The following is a 22,977-nucleotide window of genomic DNA, read 5'->3' as shown; positions in this document are numbered from 1 at the left end:
GTGCTCATCTGCCTCACACAGTAGATAAAATTACTGTAGCTTGCACGACAGTGCTGCTGCTAGAGCGGCCAAGTCAACACTGCTGTGCTTATGAATGTGATTATTTATATGAAAACCTAATTTAGTTTATAGACCTGAAGCAATCCAGACCTTAACGATGCAATTACCAGATTTGTTTTAAATTGCTGTGTAGCAGAATGCACAGGAAACAGAAATGTGATAAAATCTGATTAGATTGATATATGTTTGAATTGTAATGTCTACAATAATATACAACCTCAGAATTCCTTGAGTCAATAAGCTGAATATATTCAAATCAATTTTTATGGCAGCTTTGTAAACGTGCAGCTTCATGACAATGGGAATTGATTTTAGAATGAGGACAAGAAATGCTACGCGTTTTGGAAGCACCTAATCAAAACTATGAAGTTGACATTGTTCACAAATGATCAAACACAAGTCAGATAACTTTATTGTTCTATTGTACACCTTTGATACATTACATAAGGTGCAACTACTGGTATCTACATACTGCACCTGTAAACCAGTTACAAGTAAAACATAATAATCAGAAAAAAACAACAACAACAAAAAACCCAGATACCACTTCTCAATATGTGAGGAAGGATGATTATAAAAACAGCACAAAAATGTGATTAATCATAAAGCTATTGTACCCTTTGGTCAAGAAGATTACAAGAAAAAACAGGGAAGGCAATGTAAAATCCTTTTTTGCTGATCAAACTTCTGCTGGGAATTGCACACATTTCCGACAGCATTTCCAGCAGGTGTAAGAGACTATCGGTTTTGTGTTGAAGCTTTAAAGCAAGGGTATTCAAACTATGGCCCGGGGGCCCATTTGCGGCCCGTCACCCATTTTCCAGTGGCCCACAGTATATGCACAGACAGCAAATTACACTTTGTTGAAAAAAAGGGTGGAAGTGGGCATCTAGTGTGAGTGGCAAAAAACGGGTGTGAGGTTGTTGATGCGACATCCAATGGGTGGGGAGGGGGTTGCGGTTAATGGAAACTACCACAAATATTAATACATTGGTTATATATACAGCTTTTCTAGTTATGCTAAGATGCAAATAAACTATTTACAACTAAAAACATTTCTCTTCATTACATTGTGGTGAATAGAGGTTTAGTAATTCATTTTCCACAGCAAAAAAACTCCACTTTCTGCTCCTTGTCAAGGTCCGATTTGTGAATATATCACATAAACGATCCGAAAGGACAAGTACTGCTTTAAAAACAGATTCCTATCGTTTTGGTTCTGAATGTGGGGATAGGATTTGGGCCGCTGTTCAATGCAGGGGAGGATTTACTCTTGTGGGGTCCAGGGCTGGCCCCCAAATTTTGAAAAATCCTAAACTATTGGCTCAACTAAAGACTTATCATCTTTAATGGAAATCTGTGACGAAGCATTTTTTCAAAATAACTAATAAATAAACCCTGTACAGTGTAATTGCTTGATTTTAGTTTGTTCAATAAATTAAATTTGAACAATTTCTAAGTGGCCCTTGCATCGATTTTTCTCTATGTGGCCCTTGAAGGGAAGAGGTTTGGACACCCCTGCTTTGAAGCAACATTTGTATGCATGAAGTGCATTTGGCATAGTCCACATGAAGCTACAGGAGCACACCCTGACCTACTCCGACAGAGAGGGAGTAACTCCATCAAATGTTCCAACAGTGGATGACGGCACCCAGAACAGTACTACTGTATAAGGCATGCATTCACCATAATGCTGACAAATGTACCATCGCCATTTTACTCATGGTAAAACCACTTTGTTTTAGGACATACCATAGTTGAAAATCACATGGCAACATTCGATGCTTAAGTCATAAAATAGTGCTGAGATTTGTCTAAATTCACACAGGAAGAAATAAATTACATAATCAAAAATACAAATAACATAAAAAACACACACATACATTCAGATCAGCAGGTCTTTAGCTCGCTCCCAAAAGTCTGTTGTGTTTCACATCGTTAACTAAAATCAGTCATCCCAGAACTTTGATTGATGCGTGTCATTAGTATGATGACAGGATAAATACATGCAAAATGAAAGTGAAAGAAGGGAAAATTAACTTGACTTAAACACAGGTTGAAGCAGGTTCCAATAGGTAAACAACAAATGTTTCAAGCCATATTGTGTCTGAAGTTAATGTCCAATTATTTTGTGCATAAATTTAAAATTCATCCAACAATTTTCTATAGATTTTTCGATAGTTTTTTTTTTTTTTTTGGGGGATCAAAAAATTGCAATTGGCTGGCGACCAGTTCTGGGTGTACCCCGCCTCTCGCCCGGAGATAGCTGGGATAGGCTCCAGCACGCCCGCGACCCTTGGGAGGATAAGCGAAATCGAAGATGAATGAATAGTATTCGTTTGTTTGCCAAGTTGGTGGCTGAGAACAGGAGAATTTTCCATTCGAATACTCAATAAGCACCAGTACGAAACAATGAGTCGACCTCCAACATGGCAGTTCTTGACGTCTTGGGAAACGTATACCGCTTGTCCTTTATAGTCGCAAGTTAGCTGGAGCCTATTTCAGATGACTTTGGGCGAGAGCCAGCATGCACCCTGGACTGGTTGCAAACCAATCATAGAGCACATTTAGAAAAACAACTACTAAAGCTCCCACCTATGGCTATATTTTCAAGGGGATTGAGTTCTGCTTGTTTAAAGACAGGATGCAATCCCTCCAGTGTATTCTGAGCGTACTGAGGGGTCTTCTACCATCCGGGCATGTTGGGACACCTCCGTTGAGAGGTGCTTAGGGAGCATCACAACGAGATGACACAGTCATTGCAACATTGGTCATATCGAACTGAGAGAGGAGAGTCTCGACTGTGAGCATCTTATGAGGGTTTGAACTCCTCACCCCATCTTTAAGGCTATGTCCTGCCACCCTGCACAGGAAACTGGTTTCATAAGTACTCAAGTCTTACAAGTTTTTGGAATATTACAAATGCAAAAGACAACCAACGACAGCATTTGATTAATGATGTGCTGTGAATTCAGACACACTACTCACTGTGACTACAGGAATGGGTTGCAATACCAGCCTCAGTGCCACATACTGTCACACCTCGGGCACACAACATTTACCAGAAAAAGAAGTTCAAAGCCTTTTGCAGCTTTGGTTGAATTCTGGTGATCCTGCCTGCGAGCTTATTTACTAACTCATCCACCGGTGATGAGGGTCTCCCCTCGCGTGATCCGCGTCCACCTCCTCCAATGCAGCTGAGTCGAAGTCGGCAGTACAAACCCAGGTCAAACTGGGAGTTCAGCTGAGGTCGTGCTAGCTGTGATTATGAATGTGATCCAAATTCCTCTGTGGGTGCTGATGATTGATGAAGCCCAGCGACGGGACATATTTTCTCCAGGGGAACAAGCGCTTCCAAAGGCAGCCGAAGCAGCCTTTAGGTCTGTTCTCTCTCATATGGTGCTTGTCACGGTCAGGCCCATCTACAGTCGATTTGCGGTCCACTCACAAAGCACCCCTTCAGGTGAGGCCACTTATCGTGATTCCAGTTACTCCATTGTTACGCTGCCCATGTGAGCAAGTAAGACCCCAGACGGAACTCTCGAGTCTCGGCTAGCAGTTTGTCCAGGTTACTTCAGGATACTCTGACCTGCTGTTTGGCTTCAATGTGCCAATTCAAGCACAGAAAAACTGGGTTCACATTGGTTAACCTTGAAGCAGATAAGAGTTTTTTAAAATCTTCATTTTAGCACCTTTAGGTGTTAAGTTGCTCTGTCCATAACTGCCTGATCGGATACGCGATCAATATACTTTTCTTATTTTCACAATAAGACAATCTCTTTTTACATGTCGAGGACACATTAATCTTTGAGGTTTTGGAGTTGGTCCTGTTTTCACCCAGGGTATTTCCATGATCCAGAGCTACAGTATGGGCGGTGCTTTATTATCCACTTCTTCTATTGTTCACTGTTTAAACTGAAGTCGGCGCTACTGCAGCTTTCTTCATAAGTGGGTGGAGGCTCTGTTACACAGACATACAAACAAAAAAGGATGACATATTGCGTTACACACGTGAGTCATTCAGAGAAGTTGCTTCATCACTCGTTTCGTCTATTGTCTACTGTTTCAACTGAAGTTGGTGCTACTGCAGCTTTCTTCATAAGCTGTTGGAGGCTCTGTGACACAGACATATAAACCAAATAGAATACCATATTGCGTTACTTTTATGAGTTATTCAGAGAGGTTGAAACAAACTACACAAAAAAAGTATGATGCTGAATAGGACACTTGAAATACTATTTACTATTCGGTTAACAAAGATTCGCCACGAACGGCGAAGGAGGAAGGAGGAAGCAGAAGTGGGACAAGTGTGTGTGTGTGTATATATATATATATATATAATATTAAATATTAAATATTAAATATAACATGGAACACAGTGAATACAGTCATTTTCAAGTGGATAAAATATGGCACAACAGTAAAAAGTGAAGTTCTCATTTGCAATGCTCATCTAGCAGCACACAGCAGAGTCAAACAAAGCAAAACAAAAGCAAATACAAATAGACTTTTTATAGTCACTGTAGGGCTACATGAACTGTAGCAATCATCCATCCATCCATTTTCTGTACCGCTTTATCCTCACTGGGGTCACGGGCGTGCTGGAGCCTATCCCAGCTATCTTCGGGCGAGAGGCGGGGTACAGCCTGAACTGGTCGGCAGCCAATCGCAAGGCACATAGAGACAAACAACCATTCGCGCACACATTTACATCTAAGGGCAATTTAGAGTTTCCAAACAACCTACCATGCATGTTTTTGGGATGTGGGAGGAAACCGGAGTGCCCGGAGAAAACCCACACAGGCACGGGCGGGGAGAACATGCAAACTCAGCACAGGCGGGGCCGGGAGTTGAACCCCGGTCCTCAGAACTGTGAGGCAGATGTGCTAACCAGTCGCTCACCGCGCCACCCTGTAGCAATGAACCAAATCAATTTCCTCTTTTGACACATTAAGGGAAATCAAATGCAACAACTTGCAACAAAGTGATATTTCCAAGCATATATCTATTGCTCTGTTGCTTACTTACCATGAGGATAGTCCCAGCTGCTGTACTCTGGAGGCAAGATGAGCGAACAGGAAGTGGGAACAGGTGTGGGGTCTCCCTCAGTGAAAAAAGGTATGGTGGCCCCAGTTGAAACACAGAACAAGGGGGCGGAAGTGTCGGGCTGCCTGCGGCCAGGAGGCAGCACTGCGCTGGGTGCGTGGCTGAAAGCGCTCGGCGACATGGTGACAGGCTGACCAGAGGGATCTTGCTGAGAATGACTCTTTGTGGGGATCTCTTCGCTGGCCGCAGCACCTGCACACAACTCTTCATCGTCCTCAACCGGAGGGGCACTGGGTGTCACCCCTGCTGCATTGGGTGCAACGGCCACGCTGCAGCGATCTGGACTGGGAGGTACAGTCCTCGCAGGAGACAAGTTCATGGCAATGTTCCCAATGTAGATGGGCAGAATGACAACCGTATCTGGAGATTTTAATGCAACCTGTGACCACAAACAATTATGTACTGTAATTTCTTTCCTTCGGACAATCAAATAAGTAATACAAAAAAAAAAGAAAAATCAGATTTATAAGATAATCTACAGTAAAATGAAAATCTCAAACAACAACATTGCATTGTAGCTTCATCATTTTTGAATCAATTGCTTATTAAATGGCTTTTATTTTGCTGATAATTACCATATCAGGTAGCGAGAGAATACAGTATACACCATGGTAACTGAATCACATTACCACAGTCTGCAAAATGGTACAATTTTAAGAATATTCTTAACTGTTTAATGATGCTATAAATGTCTGAACGAAGGGACTTTATTGATACTTTTAAAGACTGCACTGAAAATATTGATCCCACACTAATGTGTCTATGTCTGTTTTAATAAAATGAAAGCTTTCACTGGGTCAGTATCTAATATGAGTGATGATTGGAAAGCCTATGATAAAGAAAAAGTATCTAAAATTGTGTGACCATGCAAATAATTGTCACTTTTTGTCCAATAATTTATTTATGTATTTTATTAGTAACAGGCAAGCTAAAATGAGTGCAATGGGCAATTTCAATAAACTCACAAATATACTAAGCATGAACAGTCAGACCCACAAACCTGAATGAAATAGTTAATATCTATGAGGCTGCAGCCAGTCAGCGCTGACTGAGGAAGAGGTGGGACAATGATCTGTTCTCTCCACTCAGCGTGTTTTCCTGCCTTCACTCCGGCTCCCTCCACTTCTGCAATGGTTCGGAGGTCAAACACTTGCCGCTTGGTCTTATAGGTCACTCTCTGGTACCAAAAGGAAAAACAAAGCAGTAAACATAACAATGTGACAGTTGTTGCAAACCCCTGTCACACATCTCTGCAGCTCATTGCTGGGTTAAACATGATCAAGGAAATCACAACTAGTTCAATTGGCATTTGAACTTACACTGATGACATTTTTTCGGTGTTAACATAACAATGAAGATTTGAGGTTTCGGGGACAAAGTGTCAAACATTTCAGAAATATTACAGTGGATTACAAAAAAAATGTTTAAACTGTCTTTTTTTCCCCCCACTGATTTAGGACTATTTCGCATCGCTTAATCCGTTTCTCTTCCTCGGGTTAGGCTTTTTATGCCAAATTGTTTATTAATCAAATTTTACAAACTTTTTAGAACTTCTGTTTATTGTAAATTGAATTGTAGACATTGATAAATGCAAGTAGCTGTAAATTGAATGTTACGTCATCATTGTTCAAAATTCAGGGCCTGAACTTCCATCTATTTTAAAATGCATGTACAATATTAACAAAAACGTGGCCGTAGTTAATATAGTAAAGTAATATAGTATGTAAGTATCGTAAAAGTTGACCTGATTGAGCAAAAGCAATGTGATATTTGGATTCAGCACGTCAAAATTGTCCTAAATCAGCTAAAAAAATCTTAGACAACAAATTTGTTGTTGACCAGTGTGTTCAATTCCTTTGGAGAGTTCAGGGCTTCAGGCTTTACCTGTATGAGACTTGCCAGGACACATCCTGTGTCTTTCCCAGACTTGTTGTGGATCTCAGTGGCTAACTTGATCACCTGACCGGGAATGTAGCCCCTGAGGTCACTTCTTGCTTTCAGCATAAGGGTCCCAGACTTGACCAAAAGGTAGTTAAATTTCTTAGTGGTAACAGCGTAGCTCATGTGCTGCAGAGACAGAGAAGAAAGTTGAATGATTGTGTACTGCAACATATTATTGAAAGCAAACATGTCAAGCTCATGTCAATTTCGGCCAGCCCGGGATCAACTGGAAGTCAGCACAGCAGTGTCAGCCAAACATGTGGACGTAATTCCTTGAGCAGCATCCTTTTATTTGTATGAGCTATACAGTAATCAGTGTTGGGGTGTGGGGATGCGACAGTCAGCCAATCAGGTACCAGTTTGAAAGGAGCCACATGGCTACTTATGCAGCCTCTTTCGCATTTTAAGTACGAGTAATCGTTGCTGCAAATTTTGGAATCTCTGTTTGTTGTCGATTGAATGAAGACGCATTACCGAAGAACTCGTGGTTGTGTCAGCACAAATCTGACTGCTGCAAAATCAAAGTGACTGGCAAAGGACAACGATGAAAAAAACGTCGACGGACGTCTTATTTCATCGGAGGCAATGACGTCTACAGGAATACAGTACTTTTCAGATTGTCATGGGGTGAGTTTTCATTAACTTTATCTGTGTTACGTTAGTGTTTATTTGAAGTTTTGACAAAAATGAGACATAAAGATATTGACAAAAAAAAACAGTCACTGAGCAATAAAGGGTTGCTAGTAAAGAGTATGAAGTTGATATAATCCATCCAGCCATCCATTTTCTGAGCCGCTTATCCTCACAAGGGTCGCGGGAGTGCTGGAGCCTATCCCAGCTATCATCGGGCAGGGGGCGGGGTACACCCTGAACTGGTTGCCAGCCAATTGCAGGGCACATACAAACAAACAACCATTTGCATTCACATTCACATCTATGGGCAATTTAGAGTCTTCAATCAACCTACCATGCATGTTTTGGGGACGTGGGAGGAAACCGGAGTGCCCGGAGAAAACCCACGCAGGCACGGAGAGAACAGGCAAACTCCACACAGGCGGGGCCGGGGATTGAACCCCGGTCCTCGGAACTGTGAGGCAGACGCTCTAACCAGTCGCCCACCTTGCCGCTTGAAGTGGATATAATAAAACCAAATAGCAGGCATATCAAACCCGCAGCCCAGTGGCCACATCATTTTGCGTGGCCGGCGAAAGCAAATCATTTGCGTCGACTTCCATGATTCTTGCTAAAATCTGTACCAAAATTTCACATCGTAATATGTAATAAATAATCATGTTGAGATATTGCAAGCATTTTTGTTGTTGTTACCAAACTCTTTTTACAGTAACTTGTACAATAGTTGGACAAACTATTATCCTTGACTTTTGATTTGAAAACAAGTTATCCATCATTTTTGGGTATATATAAGGCGATGAAACATTTATAGATTTTCTCTGAGGGAAACCGTACCGACAATGTGGCCCGCGACAAAAATTTGTTTAACACTCATGATTTAGAGTACCACGAAACTGACAGTATTCATCCATTCACCCAGCAGCATATCGTTTTTTTTCAGGATCTGAGGAAAGGCAGAGCCATGCCCAGCTGACTGAATAAAAGGTGAGGTACACTTAGAACTGTCAATGCAAGCACAGGGAGAACATGCAAATGCCACACAATAAGGGCAGAGCCGATTCAAACCCAGAAACCTTTACTGCGAGGCAAACGCGTAAACAGGAGCTACCCTGTGATCTTGCTCAGATGTGAAATCAAATAAGCGTCAATCCCAGGTAAAGGTTAATGTTTGTTTAATAAGATGTGCACTTACATTAATGTCCGGCAACTCATTAAGGTTGAGCAGGTTGAGAAGGTAGAAGGGCCTCTGGGCATTGTAGTCCTTGGCAAAGCGAGGTGTGTCAATGGCAGCTTTCACACGGTAAATAATCTTTCCAAACGGTCCTTCGAAAGAAGATGGTGCTGCGGCTGACGGAATGCCAGAGAAAAAAGGAATTTTAATACTTTTAATCTTTAAAAATGCAGTCGTTAGAACTTTTTTCAAAATATAAGGAGATATTTAGGAAGATTTCGGCATATTTTGTCTCAGCTTCATGTTTGTGACTCAAGACAAGAATATTGAAGGAAACAGAAAGAAAAGACTTGAGGGCAATGAATGTATAATTTAACATACAAGGTAAAATTTCTGCGATTGGCTGGCAACCAGTTCAGGGTGTACCCCGCCTCCTGCCCAATGATAGCTGGGATAGGTTCCAGCACTCCCGCGACCCTAGTGAGGAGAAGCGGCACAGAAAATGGATGGATGGATGGAAGGTAAAATTTTGTTTTATCTTTACAAATAATTGTCCTACAGTGTTATGGGTAGGGTTTGGAAAAAAAAGCTGAGCCACACCCTTTGCCATCTATTGTTTTCCTTCAAGCCTGTTCCTCATTGAGAAGTTTCTCCAGGGACAAGTCTGCTGCTGATGTCAATAAGAATTAACCAGGAGAGACAGGTGGCTGCAGTCGTCGTGCAGACAGCCTGGCAGCAGAAACAGAGTAAGCAGCAGACTAAAATTGCCTGGAGAGATGCTACACATGGATACTCAAAGCATTGCGTTTGCATGCAGACTACAATTACAGGTTGCTATTGGGTGAAATGTTTTGATAAGTAAAGGTTTTAAGACTTTACCGACGTAAAACATTGTCTCACCTTTCAAATACATCCAAGACCTTTTTTCATAATGAATGTTTGTCAGTGGTTTAATTTGAGTTCAAAGTTAGATCAACTCGCAAAACGTCTGCCATCTACATACTGTACAGTATGTTGGGAGAGAGGATGCAGCGATACATGTAGGTCTAGGAGTAACAAATTCTAGAGACGAGCACCCCTTTGTGTCACCCTTTCATTTACCTCTCTTCCTATAATCTATGTCCCTACGGAGCTAGATCATCAATCATTGTATCTTCTAACTTCATTCTTGCATTAAGCATCCTTGTTTGAAGTTTCTCAGCCAGCACCCTCTTCTTATTTTTGTGTTTTCATTGTTGTCTCATAGAAAAATGACCCAGCCAAAATAACCTGATACCTCAACTTTGGACAATCATAGTGCCCTACATGGAGAAAAAGGATGCATATGAGGCAATAAAGAAGAGCGGATGAAACTAGGGATATTAGGGGTAAATAGTACGAACCTATATATTGCCAAAAAACAAGTATCATACCTACATACATTACGCATTTGTGTGCTTTGTAACGCTACCATATAAGGTCTTCATCTTTCTACCAATATACTCACTATCTCTCCTCTGGACGTATCCAAACCATCGAAGTCCGCTTTCTCTAACTTTGTCTCCAAAACATCTAACCTTGGCTCTCCCGCTGATGAGTTCATTTCTAATTTTATCTAAACTGGTCACTCCTAGAGACAACCTCAACATCTTCATTTCCGCCACCTCCAGCTCTGCTTCCTGTTGTTTTTTCAGTGCCACTGTCTCTAATCCGTACATCATGGTCTTATAGACTTTGCCCTTCATCCTAGCAGAGACATCTGTCACGTGACACACCTGACACCTTCCTCCCCCCGTTCCAACCTGCTTGGACCCGTTTCTTCACTTCTTTACCACACTCACCATTGCTCTGGACTGTTGACCCCCAAGTCCTCAACCCTCGCTATCTCTTCTCCCTGTTGCCTCACTTTTCCCCCTCCACACCTCTCACTCATGCACATATATTCTGTCTTACTTCAGCTAATCTTCATTCCTTTCCTTTCCAGTGCAAGCCTCCACCTTTCTAACTGTTCATTCACCTGCTCCCTGCTTTCACTGCAGATCAAAATGTCATCTGCAAACATCATGGTCCACTGGGATCCCAGTCTAACCTCATCTGTCAGCCTATCCATCACCACTGCAAACAAGAAGGGGCTCAGGGCTGATCCCTGATGCAGTCCCACCTCCAGCACACCTCACTGCTGTTCTGCCGCCCTCATACATGTCCTGTACTATTCCAAGATACTTCTCTGCCACTTCAGACTTCCACATGCAGTACCACAGTTCCTCTCTATTTACTCTGTCATAGGCTTTCTCTATACCTACAAAGACACAATGTAGCTCTTTCTGACCTTCTCTGTACTTCTTCATCAACACCCTCAATGCAAATAATGCATCTGTGGTACTCTTTCTCGGGAAGGAAACCATGCTGTTGCTCGCAAACACTCACTTCTGTCCTGAATCTAGTCTCCACTACTCTTGCCCGTAACTTAATCGTGTGGCTCTTCAATTTTATTCAGCTATAGTTCCCACAACTTTGCACATCACCCTTGCTCTTAAAAATGAGAACCAGCACACTTTTACTCCATTCCTTAGGCATCTACTCACTTGTTAGCATTCTGTTGAACAAGCTGGTCAAAAACTCCACAGCCACCTCTCCAAGATGCTTCCATACCTTCACAGGTATGTCATTAGAACCAACTAGCTTTTCATTTATCATTCTCTTTAGTGCATTTTTAACTTCACCTGTACTAATCATTGCTACTTTGTGGTCCACAACACTCGCCTTTTCTCCCCTTCCTCCTCTCTCGTTTTCCTCATTCATCAACTCCTCAGTATTCTTTCCATATATCCAGCACACTACTGGCACCAGTCAACATATTTCCATCTCTATCCTTTATCACCCTAACCTGCTGCACATCCTTCCCATCGCTATCCCTCTGTCTGGCCAACCTGTATAGATTTTTTTCTCCTTCTTTAATGTCCAACCTGGCATACATGTCATCATGTGTCTCGTTTGGCCTTTGACACCTCTATCTTCACCCTATATTGCATCTCCATGTATTCTTTTCTCCTCTTCTCAGTCCTCTCAGTGTCCCAGTTCTTCTTAGCTAACCTCTTACCTTGTGTGATTTTATGTACTTTGTGGTTCCGCCACCAAGTCTCCTTCTCCCCTTTCCTACCAGAAGATTCACCAAGTAGTCTCAAGCCTCTCTGATTACCTTGACTGTAGTAGTCCAGTCTTCTGGAAGCTCCTTCCGTCCACCAAGAGCCTGTCTCACCTCTTCTCGAAAAGCCACACAATACTCTTCCTTTTTCAGCTTCCACCACATGGTTCCCTGCTCTGCCTTTGTCTTCTTAATTTTCCTCCCCACCACCAGAGTCATCTTACACACCACCATCCTATGTTGTCTAGCCACACTCTCTGCGACCACTACCTTACAGTCAGTGACCTACCTGCGTGCTTCTACCTCTGTCACCTTATGTTCCTGCCTCTTCTGGACGAAAGTGTTCACTACAGCCATTTCCATCCTTTATTCAAAGTCTGTCCCTCCAAGTTCCTTCCCTGGATACCGTACTTACCCATCACTTCTTCATCACCCCTGTTTCCTTCACCAACATGTCGATTACAATCTGTACCAATGACGAGTCCCTCTCTGTCTGGGAGGCTCAGAACTACTTCATCTAGCTCCTTCCAGAATTTCTCTTTCACCTCTAGGTCACATCCTACCTGTGGGGCATAGCCACTAATCACATTATACATAACACCCTCAATTTCAAGTTTCAGCCTCATCACTCAATCTGATACTCTTTTCACCCCTAAGACATTCTTAGCTAACTCTTCCTTTAAAATAATCGCTACTTCATTTCTCTTGTGATCTACACCATGGTAAAATAATTTAAACCCTGCCCTTAAACTTCTAGCCTTACTGCCTTTCCACCTGCTCTCCTGGACACATTATATATCAAACTTTCTCCGAACCATCATGTTAACCGACTCCCAAGCTTTTCCTGTCATAGTCCCAACATTCAAATTCCCCACATTTAGTTCTAGGCTCTGTGCTTTATGCTTATCTTTCTGCCTAAGAACCTGCTTTCCACCACTCCATCTTCAACCCACAGTAGCTGAATTTCCACCAACGCCCTGTAGGTAAACGGCGCCGGTAGCGGACATTGTTAACCCAGGCCACGAATGATCCGGTACGCTCATATTTGTTTGGCAAAGTTTTAAGACAGATGGCCTTCCTGACACAGCCCTATGCATTTATCCGGGCTTGGGACTGGCCTACAGTTTGCACTGGCTTGTGCCCCCCATAGGGTTGCATTGCCTGGCCACACAATGAATACAGTACAAATAAAAAATCTCCATTATATCTGTATCTATAGTGCCATGAAAAGGTATTCTCAAAATCTTATATTTTTGCATATATTCCCCACTTTAATGTTTAAGATAATCAAACAAATGTACCGTAAATATCAGACAAATATAACCCAAGTGAACTTAAAATGCTGTTTTTAAATGGTGATTTCATTTATTAAGGGGAAAAAAAATAATTAAGTTACCTGGCCCAGTGTGAAAAAGTAATGGCCCCCTAAACCTAATAACTGCTTGGGCCATGAAATCAAGTGTTTTCTATAACTGAATCGTTATCCTGCTGCAGAACCCAAGTGCGCTTCAGCTTGGGGTCATATTCTCCTTCTTTTCTGTTAAAGAGCAGAATTCATGGTTCCATGAATCACAGCAAGTTGTCCAGGTCCTGAAGGAGCTAGGCAGCCCAAGACCATCACACTACCACCACCATGTTGGACTGTTGGTATGATATTCTTTTTCTGAAATGCTGCGCTCAACTTTCATCTCGTCAGTCCTTATAATATTCTCCCTAAAGTCTTCATAATCATGCTGATGTTTTTTTTTTTTTTTTTTTGCAAAAAACAAGCCTTTATGTTATTTTTGGTCAGCAGTGCTTTTTGCCTTGGAGCTCTGCCATGGATGCCATTTTTGCCCAGTCTCATCCTTATTGTTGTGTCATGAACACTGACCTTTACTGAGCGAAAGGAGGCCTGCAGTTCTTTAGAAGTTGTCCTGAGTTCCTTTGTTGACTCCTGGATGAGTCATTGCTGTTCTCTCGGGGTAATCTTTGTAGGCTGGCCACTCCTGGAAAGGTTCACAACTGTTCCATTTTTTTCTCCATGTGAGGATAATGGTTTGCTGAAATCTTAAATCTTAAATCTTAAATCTTAAATGACTTTGTAACCCTTTCGAGACTGATTGATATCAATTACTTTATTTCGTGACTGTTCTGGAATTTTTTTGGATCCTGTCATCTTGTTGCAGCTTTTTTACATCTTTTGTCCGACTTGATTTTGTCAGGACAGATTCTGTTTACGTGATTTCTTGGCTGAACATGTCTGGAAGTAATCAGGCTTGGGTGTGATCAGTGAAAATTAAACAAAAATTATGATTAGCTACAATTAATTCATGATTTAACAAGGGGGGTAATTACTTTTTCACACAGGGCCAGGTAACTGAGTAGATTTTTCCTTAATAAATGAAATGACCATTTAAACACAGTTTTTTAAGTTCACTTGGGTTATATTTGTCTGATATTTACAGTACATTTGCTTGATGTTCTTAAACATTGAAGTGGGGAAACTATGCAAATATATAAAAATTTAAGAAGGGGCCAATACTTTTTTACAGGACTTTATATACATTTTGCCAAGCAGATTCTACCTATTATACACTACATAACACTTTCATTCCAGCAATACAAATAAAACGACATTAGGTGACAGTATCTCTCAGAAACCACCTTGCACAGTGGCTAACTGTAATTTATATTTGTAAAGGAATGTAAAACTGTGACATGAAACTTTTCCTGTGGCATTACTAAAGCTACAAATGAATTCCGATTATATTATTTTCATCCATTTTCTGTAGAGCTTGTCCTTTGCGGGTGAACTAAAGCCCAACCTAACTGACTTTGAGTTAGCGACTGGGCACAACCAGGATATGTCGCAGGGCAGACTGCCCTTACAATATTTTTGTTGTTGTTGAAATTAATTGAGAATAGTCAACCAGTGTCACGTAACTATATGTGTTTCACTTTGGAGGTTCCATCCATCTATCCATCCAGTTTCCATACCGCTTATCGTAGCCAGGGTTGCGGTCGTGCTGGAGCCTAAACCAGCTATCTTCGGGCGAGGGGCAGGGTACACAAGGAACTAGTCACCATCAAATCGCAGGGCACATATAGACAAGCAACAATTCACATTCACATTCACACCTATGGGCAATTTATAGTCTTCAATTAACTTAATTAATTATTAATGTTTTTGGGAGGTGGGAGGAAACCGGAGTACCCGGAGAAAACTGACGCATGCACGGGGGGAACATGCTAACTCCTCCCAGGCGGGGCCGAATTTGAACCTGGGTCCTCATAACTGTGGGGCAGATGTGCTAACCAGTCGTCCACCGTGCCGCCTTTGGAGGTTGCACTTTGTGTTAATATTATGTGCTCATACATACAAATGGACAGCTCGAGGAAGGGTTTATTCCACTTTGACACTTGCTAAAAATCTCCCACTGGCTCTTCTTATGCAAAGTCTTTCCGTCAGAGAGCATGAGAGGGGGCGAGCAAAAGCAAGGGGGCATGACGACCAATTAAACCCCGACTGCACAACAGGAGAGGGACTAAAAATAAACCAAAGCCCTTGGGCCTCAGCCCACGCCAAGTGTGTTTGTGATATAGCAAACTGCATTGTAACTAAGTATCTTCCGTTGAGCTTGAGGTTACTTGCAGAATCACGCTTTAACAGAGTTTAGAAGGCGCATGTTAAGGGCCATGTAGAGATAAGACATAAATTAATTCCACAGTTCCTTACCAGGAATCGCCACGCCACTTACAACCCCATGATTTGCAAATCATGTTCAACCTATATTAAATTGAATACACTACAAAGACAAGATATTTAATGTTCAAACTGATAAACTTTATTGTTTTTAGCAAATAATCATTAACTTGGAATTTTATGGCTGCAACACGTTCCAAAAAAGCTGGGACAGGGTTTACCACTGTGTTACATCACCTTTTCTTTTACCAACATTCAATAAACGTTTGGGAACTGAGGACACTAATTGTTGAAGCTTTGTCGGTGGAATTCTTTCCCATTCTTGCTTGATGTACAGCTTCAGCCGTTCAACAGTCCGGGGTCTCCGTTGTCGTATTTTACGCTTCATAATGCGGCACAAATTTTCAATGGGAGACAGGTCTGGACTGCAGGCAGGCCAGTCTAGTACCCGCACTCTTTTACTACGAAGCCACGCTGTTGTAACACGTGCAGAATGTGGTTTGGCATTGTCTTGCTGAAATAAGCAGGGGCGTCCATGAAAAAGATGTTGCTTGGATGGCAGCATATGTTTCTCCAAAACCTGTATGTACCTTTCAGCATTAATAACTTACACATCACAGATGTGTAAGTTACCCATGCCATTGTCACTAACACAGCCCCATACCATCACAGATGCTGGCTTTTTAACTTTGCGTCCATAACAGTCCAGATGGTTCTTTTCCTCTTTGGCCCGGAGGACACGATGTCCACAATTTCCAAAAATAATTTGAAATGTGGACTCGTCGGGCCACAGAACACTTTTCCACTTTGCATCAGTCCATCTTAGATGAGGTCGGGCCCAGAGAAGCCGGCGGCGTTTCTGGGTGTTGTTGATGAATGGCTTTTGCTTTGCATAGTGGAGTTTCAAGTTGCACTTATGGGTGTAGCGCCGAACTGTATTTACTGACATTGGTTTTCTGAAGTGTTCCTGAGCCCATGTGGTGATATCCTTTACACATTGATGTCGGTTTTTGAAAAAAATTCTAAGTTAATGATTATTTGCTAAAAAACAATAAAGTTGATCAGTTTGAAAATTAAATATCTTGTCTTTGTAGTGTATTCAATTAAATATAGGTTGAACATGATTGGCAAATCATTGTATTCAGTTTTTATTTATGTTTAACACAACGTCACAACTTTATTGGAATTGGGGTTGTACACGCACACACACACCTGTAAGAATCTGTTTTTTTTTATCATCAGTTGGCCTGGATTTCAAATAAAAACCCATGAAACAATTAAAGAACTAAAGATGTCCCCTAAAGAACAATGCAGTTAAACAAATCTTTGAAAGGAAGTTCACACCTGGGATGAGAAACTGGAAAGGGAAATTGTGTTCGCCTGCTGCGAGAGTCCCTGTGGAAAAAAAAAAAAAAAAAAAAAGATTTATCACTTACGGCACAGAGCATACACAACTAAAATTAATTCACACACACGAAAAAGGGAAAATCATTTGCTGGTTTAAAGAGAAGCATAAGCGTTAGTTCCTTTATGATTGTACCCACATGCAAACATTAGATTTTCAGGTAGCGCCATGCCTACTTTCCCAGTGGGATTGAGTTTCACTGACAAAGAGGTTTTGTTGTTCAAAACACAGATAAACTGATAAGTTGTTTGAAGTGAACCGCTATCAACTGAAACTAGCCAACAAGGGCCATTAATAGGCCAGTGAGTAATGACTGAAACACATAGCTGGCCAAGCATTTCTAAGCTAAGTTAATCAATGATTTAAAAAAGCAAAGCAAAAATCGACCCGGGAATGAATGCGTTTTTCTGCACCAGTACAACTTGGAGTCAGCATCCTTTTAAGCACCTGGCCTAATGGATCATAGAACAATAATGGCTTAGTTTGGATTTTAATGATGACAAAACTACAAAGACTCAGTGCATTATACCCGTCTGCTTGAGTATTTGAGGCAATCTTTATACACAGAAGCATAAGAACAACCCCCTCTGCCTTTTTCCCATTACTTTTTCAGGATACAGTTATTTTAATCTTGAATAAATGTGATTTACTTCACGCATTGCGCACAAAATGAAAAGTTGTGGAATTCAGTGTTTACGCCATTTCGATAATGTTTTCATTTTCCAAAACACTTTTTAGTTTTCATATGGCCTTAGAAATTCACCAGTCTTTAAACAAGGAGCTAAGAACGTGTACAGCATGCTAATGCCATTTTGCACAGTTGCAATTTTAACTGAATTGGCAAGAGCAGGATTTTGACTTTTACAATACATTACCACCACAATGCAAACACCTCGAGCCAATTAGATAATTAACAGTCCTCTAGAGAGATGACAGCTCATTTAAGTCAGAGCGTAATATATCTCTCCGCATGACATGCCACTTTTTCCAATGAGTGTATTTCATAAAGCGGGGTTACCGTGTGTGTGTGTGTGTGTGTGTGTGCGCGCGCGTGTCCGTGTGTGTTGTGCTGTGCTGTGCGAGAGAGGTCATTTGCATCATGTTTACTACAATTGTACTATAGCCCACACCTGGGACTTCTGAAACAGGAGTTAAGTGAATAAAATACAAATGTATCATTATCTCACATGACAGTCAAATGGAAATCTGGGTCCATATTTTAACTTGGTGTTATGATGCCTTTTCCTGTAAGTACATTCTTTAGGCTTTAGATTGCTTTTATTCATGTGCATCATGGTGTATGAATAGGTAGACAGATAGCAATGTGTGAACATAAACCCATAACTGTGGCCTTTTTCTTTTATGTAGCTGTCCAGGAGCAAAAGATGAGGATGCGTATTATCAATGGCATGAAATTCAAGTTGATAAAGAAGTTGGTTTCCTGCTCAGTATTCTACTGTGCTTCCCGCCTTGGCTCCTTCTTTCAAAAGGTGGCACCAGGTTGCAGCTGATATCTGACTGACTAATCTGTGACATCGTGGATTGCGGAAAATTAGGAGTTGCAAACCCCAATGAAAGAATCGCACGTTAGAGTACAGTATAGTACATCATGACGTTGCTGTATTACCACCACATGAGATTTATCTTTTATTGACTCACAATTCTGGTGATAAAAAAATGACCTCAGGGCATAGGAAAGTTAATTTATTATGTTCTCCATTTATTGTGATCAGCTTGCTAGAACACACATGGTCTGAGGTCACACTTGCACAGCAGCATTAGGGGAAGAAAGATCCTAATTTCCTGTATGTCATTAAGTGATAATAGTGACAGGACAAAAAGTTGAAACTTACACATTCACATTTGTCATCACTTTTCCAGGCACCACATTAGTCATCCTTTGTTCATTGTGGACATTGCTTGTTTTGCTTAAGAGTACGTAGCAGTGCTATCTGTTGTGGTAGTCTGTCACCCTACTTGTCTCGCTCTGCTTAAATTGCTCAGCCCTCAGGGCAGAGCAGGCCACTTTCCAAAGAGATTGAGATACGGAAAAACTGCAGCGATAAAGGGGAGGACAGAGAGCGGCTGTGTCATGCCTTATTTATGTGCTGCTCTGTTATGAGTGTACTGAGGGGTTGATTGGGTTGTATCGCTCTCATTCTCATTGATTTACAAATGTGTTGTTTCTTTTTTTTTTTTTTTAAACATGTACTGCTACAACTACTACCGGTTACTACTATTACAATTGTTAAAAAAAACAGAGTTTCAAAAAATCTATTAATGTAATGCCTTTAGAATAAAAAAACAAAGAAAACTCATTTTCATTTAGCCAACCAAATGTTTTACCTTACCATAAGCAGTTGTTATAAAGAGATCATTGTTAGAAATAAAAATACAAATTAAAACTAAAAGCTCAAAAGTACACCACCAAAGTCTTCAACTACTAATTTTAGTGGTATACAAAAGTATACATATTTTAAGAATATATCATCTTGGATCTCGTGATTTCCATTTCATTTAGTGCAACATGGAAATCAACTAGCAGACGCATGACCATTGACATTTTTTTTTTATTGATGTAGCTAGGCTGAATTGTCTGCAAGGTGTTAAAACAGCCTAGAAAGTGGGGTATATTCACTAATTGATCGTGCATTCTGCAGTAACTCATATTTAATACAATGACATTACGGTTGTTCAATGAAGGCAAACAACAAGGCGAGAAAGACACTTCTAATCACCTTTGTCAGCAACAGACAACGTGCTGTTGAAGTACTGCTCCTCCGTAGTCCATGACGTGTCGTTCACTTTGTTGGAGATCCCACATGAGCCCTGACAGTTCACCTTGATGGCTGTGAAAAGAGAGAAAAACAATAAGTTGTGATGGAGATCGAATTTCTAATTTCCACACTTAATATAAGAGATTTAGCTAGGACTTGCTCATCTAAAGGATGCTTTGCAACATTCAACACTGTATTCAATCCATCGCACATTTGATGAAAATATAAAGACCATAACATCTGGTGTGTTTGGTTGTAGTGCTCATCTGCCATGTGATCCCAGCCCCTCTGTGTCATCTCTCATCGACCTCTTTGGTCTGTGAGGATATGAAAACCATCTGAGAAAATACACAAACACACACACGCACACACACAGTCCGACAGCAGCCAGAGGATTAAACTGAGGCAGCCAAGCAGCAGTATGAAAAGATAATTCATAATACTTTTTTCAACCTCAACCCTAACCTTGAGCCTGGGTATAAGATGTGTTTCAAAGTAATAAGTAATAATAAGTAAGAAATAACACATTATTCCAAAAATACGCCATTTTGAGTAGCGGGCAAAGTATTTTTCCATCCATCCAATCCCTTGCACCTTTGAATTACGATAGACCCACTCAAAACACACACGCAAGCACGCACGCACACACACACAAAAAAAGAGGCAGATGGCCTCGTCAGATTGTTGGCACAGTTTCAGGGAGGCGGGAGATCCAAAAACAAAGCTACAAAACAGGGTTGAGTCTTCTAATGATGCATAGAAATTAGTATTAGTTTATTATACCTGAAATATAATACAGGGTTTATCATAAATTATATATATATATATATATATATATATATATATATATATATATAGACAGAACAACAGAACTCCGTGATTCTACAGTATATGGTTACTGTGAAAGATAATGCTTTCGGCAACACTGAGGGAAAAATTAGACATGATGAACATTTTTCAAATACAAATTACAAATTAAATAAATACAAATATGACTAGTTAATATAGAATTATTTGACTATAATATGGTTTGGTTGTAAGGGTGCTTTCCTTTAGTTGACTTGTGCTGCTCCAAATCATTTGATGGTTTAGTTAAAAAAATAAAAAAAAATAAAAAAAAATCAAGGAGCATTCGTCAAACCATGAGAGGTCTCTCCTCTTTTGTCAGTGGAGGGTGCAGACATTTTAATTATCTGGGCAGTCTACCAGGTTACAGTGCACCAGTCAAGGGAATATTAAGGGTCACCACAATGAATCATCCTCTTCCATCTCTCCTTGTTCTGTGCATCTTTTACTCTCCCTCTACCTATCTGCAAGTCTTCCCTCACTACATCCATACATCTCCTCTTGGGTTTTCCTCTTTGGCTCCAAACTAGCGGCTCCATTCCTGATCCCAATGTGAAAAACTACAAACATCATTTCAGTGAGTCAGTTATGACTCGGTGTCAAAATATGTAAAAATTAATATGAGATGCTCAAATAATTGATTTCCCGTGGCTGCACAACAGAGAACACAGTGAGCTTAGAACAGCTGGAAAGAAAGAATGTGTCTCACCAGTGCTCGGGAAGCTATGCGTAGAACATGCTCTGACTCAGCAGCCAGCTGGATTTGTTACCAACACATTGGAGTTCATCCAAATCCTCTGGTTCAGTGAGTGTACGCAAGCAGAGACAATCCTGGCGCTATAGCCCATCAGCGAGAGGATGTTGTAACAGTCTTTCTGGATTGGAGTTAAACACTTCACTATAATAGGTACACATTGGCTATCTTCTAATGCAAAGTCAAATCTAATAACAAACTCATTGGTGATTATACTGACTTGCAAGACAAAAAATAAAATAAAAAAATATATATATATCAAAAAGTACTACTTCACAAACACAGCCATAAAAAAACGGCACCAGATTAAGTACAGTATAATGAAAGGAAAAACATTTTTACATTTAAAACAATCTGACCATTTCAATCACTTTCGCATCTTAATGAACAAAGAAGTATTAAGAGAGGATTGACTGGCCTGAGCTTGTTGAGCTCTTTTTCTTTGTCATAAAACTTCGTTCACCCAATGCAGGAATTCTATCCTTCAGGGCATATTTTCCTATTCCCGTACCTGTATGTATCTGTTTTGCAACACAGTTGTTAGCTTTGTCACTCAGTATTCCAAATGGACACTTACTATGTGATTGAACTGTAGTACAAAAAAATCATGGTTCATCAATGGATCAAAAACACAAAAAGTGTAATAAAATATTTTACAAATGCAGAGAGCAATGGATTCATCACTCGCGGTACATATTCCATCATTGAATCATCATGGCAAAGAATGTGTTAGCTGTTTTGGATATGTTTAGAGAACTTGGGCCAGTGATGGCAGTAACTGATTTACACTAAAAGGCACTGACTCTGGTTTTGGCTCACTGACTAGAGGAACTAAATCATTACAACCAAACTCATTTCAATGTGACAGGAATGTGAGTGAGATTTAAATGACTAATTCAACAAATATTCCTGTCCTGCTGAGGCAAGAAGATTCCTATGCCTCTATCATCTGCTGCAGAAAAGCCATTTATCTCAGTATGGTATAGTGCCAGTTTTAAAATAATTTATTGAAGATTTAGCCTTTTTCAGTGCAGTGAAGGACCCATAAAGCACCGGTCTTGGTCTCTCAGTTGGAGAGTAGTCCAATACCACACTTACGACTGTCATTATGTTTTTAATATCTGTAAATGTTTATTCAGTCTCACTTTTTCTACATCTTCCCTGATGAAGACTGCCACCTGATCGCTCGAAGTTTTAGCTGTGAGAGTAAGGGAATCCTGTGTTATCAGTCCAACAGAAGTCCAAAATAATTATTTGCCTCTTATCTCTCAGTGTCTTTGTGTTTTCCCAGACACATCTCGTGTTATATTAAGAGCCCAACGATAATATTTCTCCACCATTTTGTATCCATTCATCCAGAAGAACATTTGTAAGGTCATAGATCATGGTCATAGGCCTGCTAACTCACCCTCTCCATTCTAGTTTATCCCAAAGGTGTTTGATGGGGTTGTGGACCGGGTTGTGTACTTATTTTA

At 40.7% G+C, this 22,977-nt stretch overlaps 1 protein-coding gene across 1 annotated transcript in view; it reads right to left on the bottom strand.

Moving 5' to 3' along the window:
• Positions 1–456: 456 nt before the first annotated feature.
• Positions 457–22,977, bottom strand: part of arrdc1b (arrestin domain containing 1b) — a 35,224-nt gene continuing 12,703 nt past the window's right edge. The window contains exons 2-8 of the mRNA XM_061747602.1: positions 19,864–19,974; positions 17,065–17,115; positions 8,933–9,087; positions 7,051–7,233; positions 6,167–6,343; positions 5,089–5,545; positions 457–4,021 (exon numbers count right to left, since the gene is read on the bottom strand). Of these exons, the coding sequence (XP_061603586.1) occupies positions 3,957–4,021; positions 5,089–5,545; positions 6,167–6,343; positions 7,051–7,233; positions 8,933–9,087; positions 17,065–17,115; positions 19,864–19,974 (1,199 nt within the window). The 3' untranslated portion in view covers positions 457–3,956. The remainder of the gene's footprint in view (positions 4,022–5,088; positions 5,546–6,166; positions 6,344–7,050; positions 7,234–8,932; positions 9,088–17,064; positions 17,116–19,863; positions 19,975–22,977) is intronic.

The sequence above is a fragment of the Phyllopteryx taeniolatus genome, chromosome 15 (assembly GCF_024500385.1).
Source record: "Phyllopteryx taeniolatus isolate TA_2022b chromosome 15, UOR_Ptae_1.2, whole genome shotgun sequence".
In the NCBI taxonomy this organism is placed as follows: Eukaryota; Metazoa; Chordata; class Actinopteri; order Syngnathiformes; family Syngnathidae; genus Phyllopteryx; species Phyllopteryx taeniolatus.
This window is presented reverse-complemented; position numbering and strand designations above follow the sequence as displayed.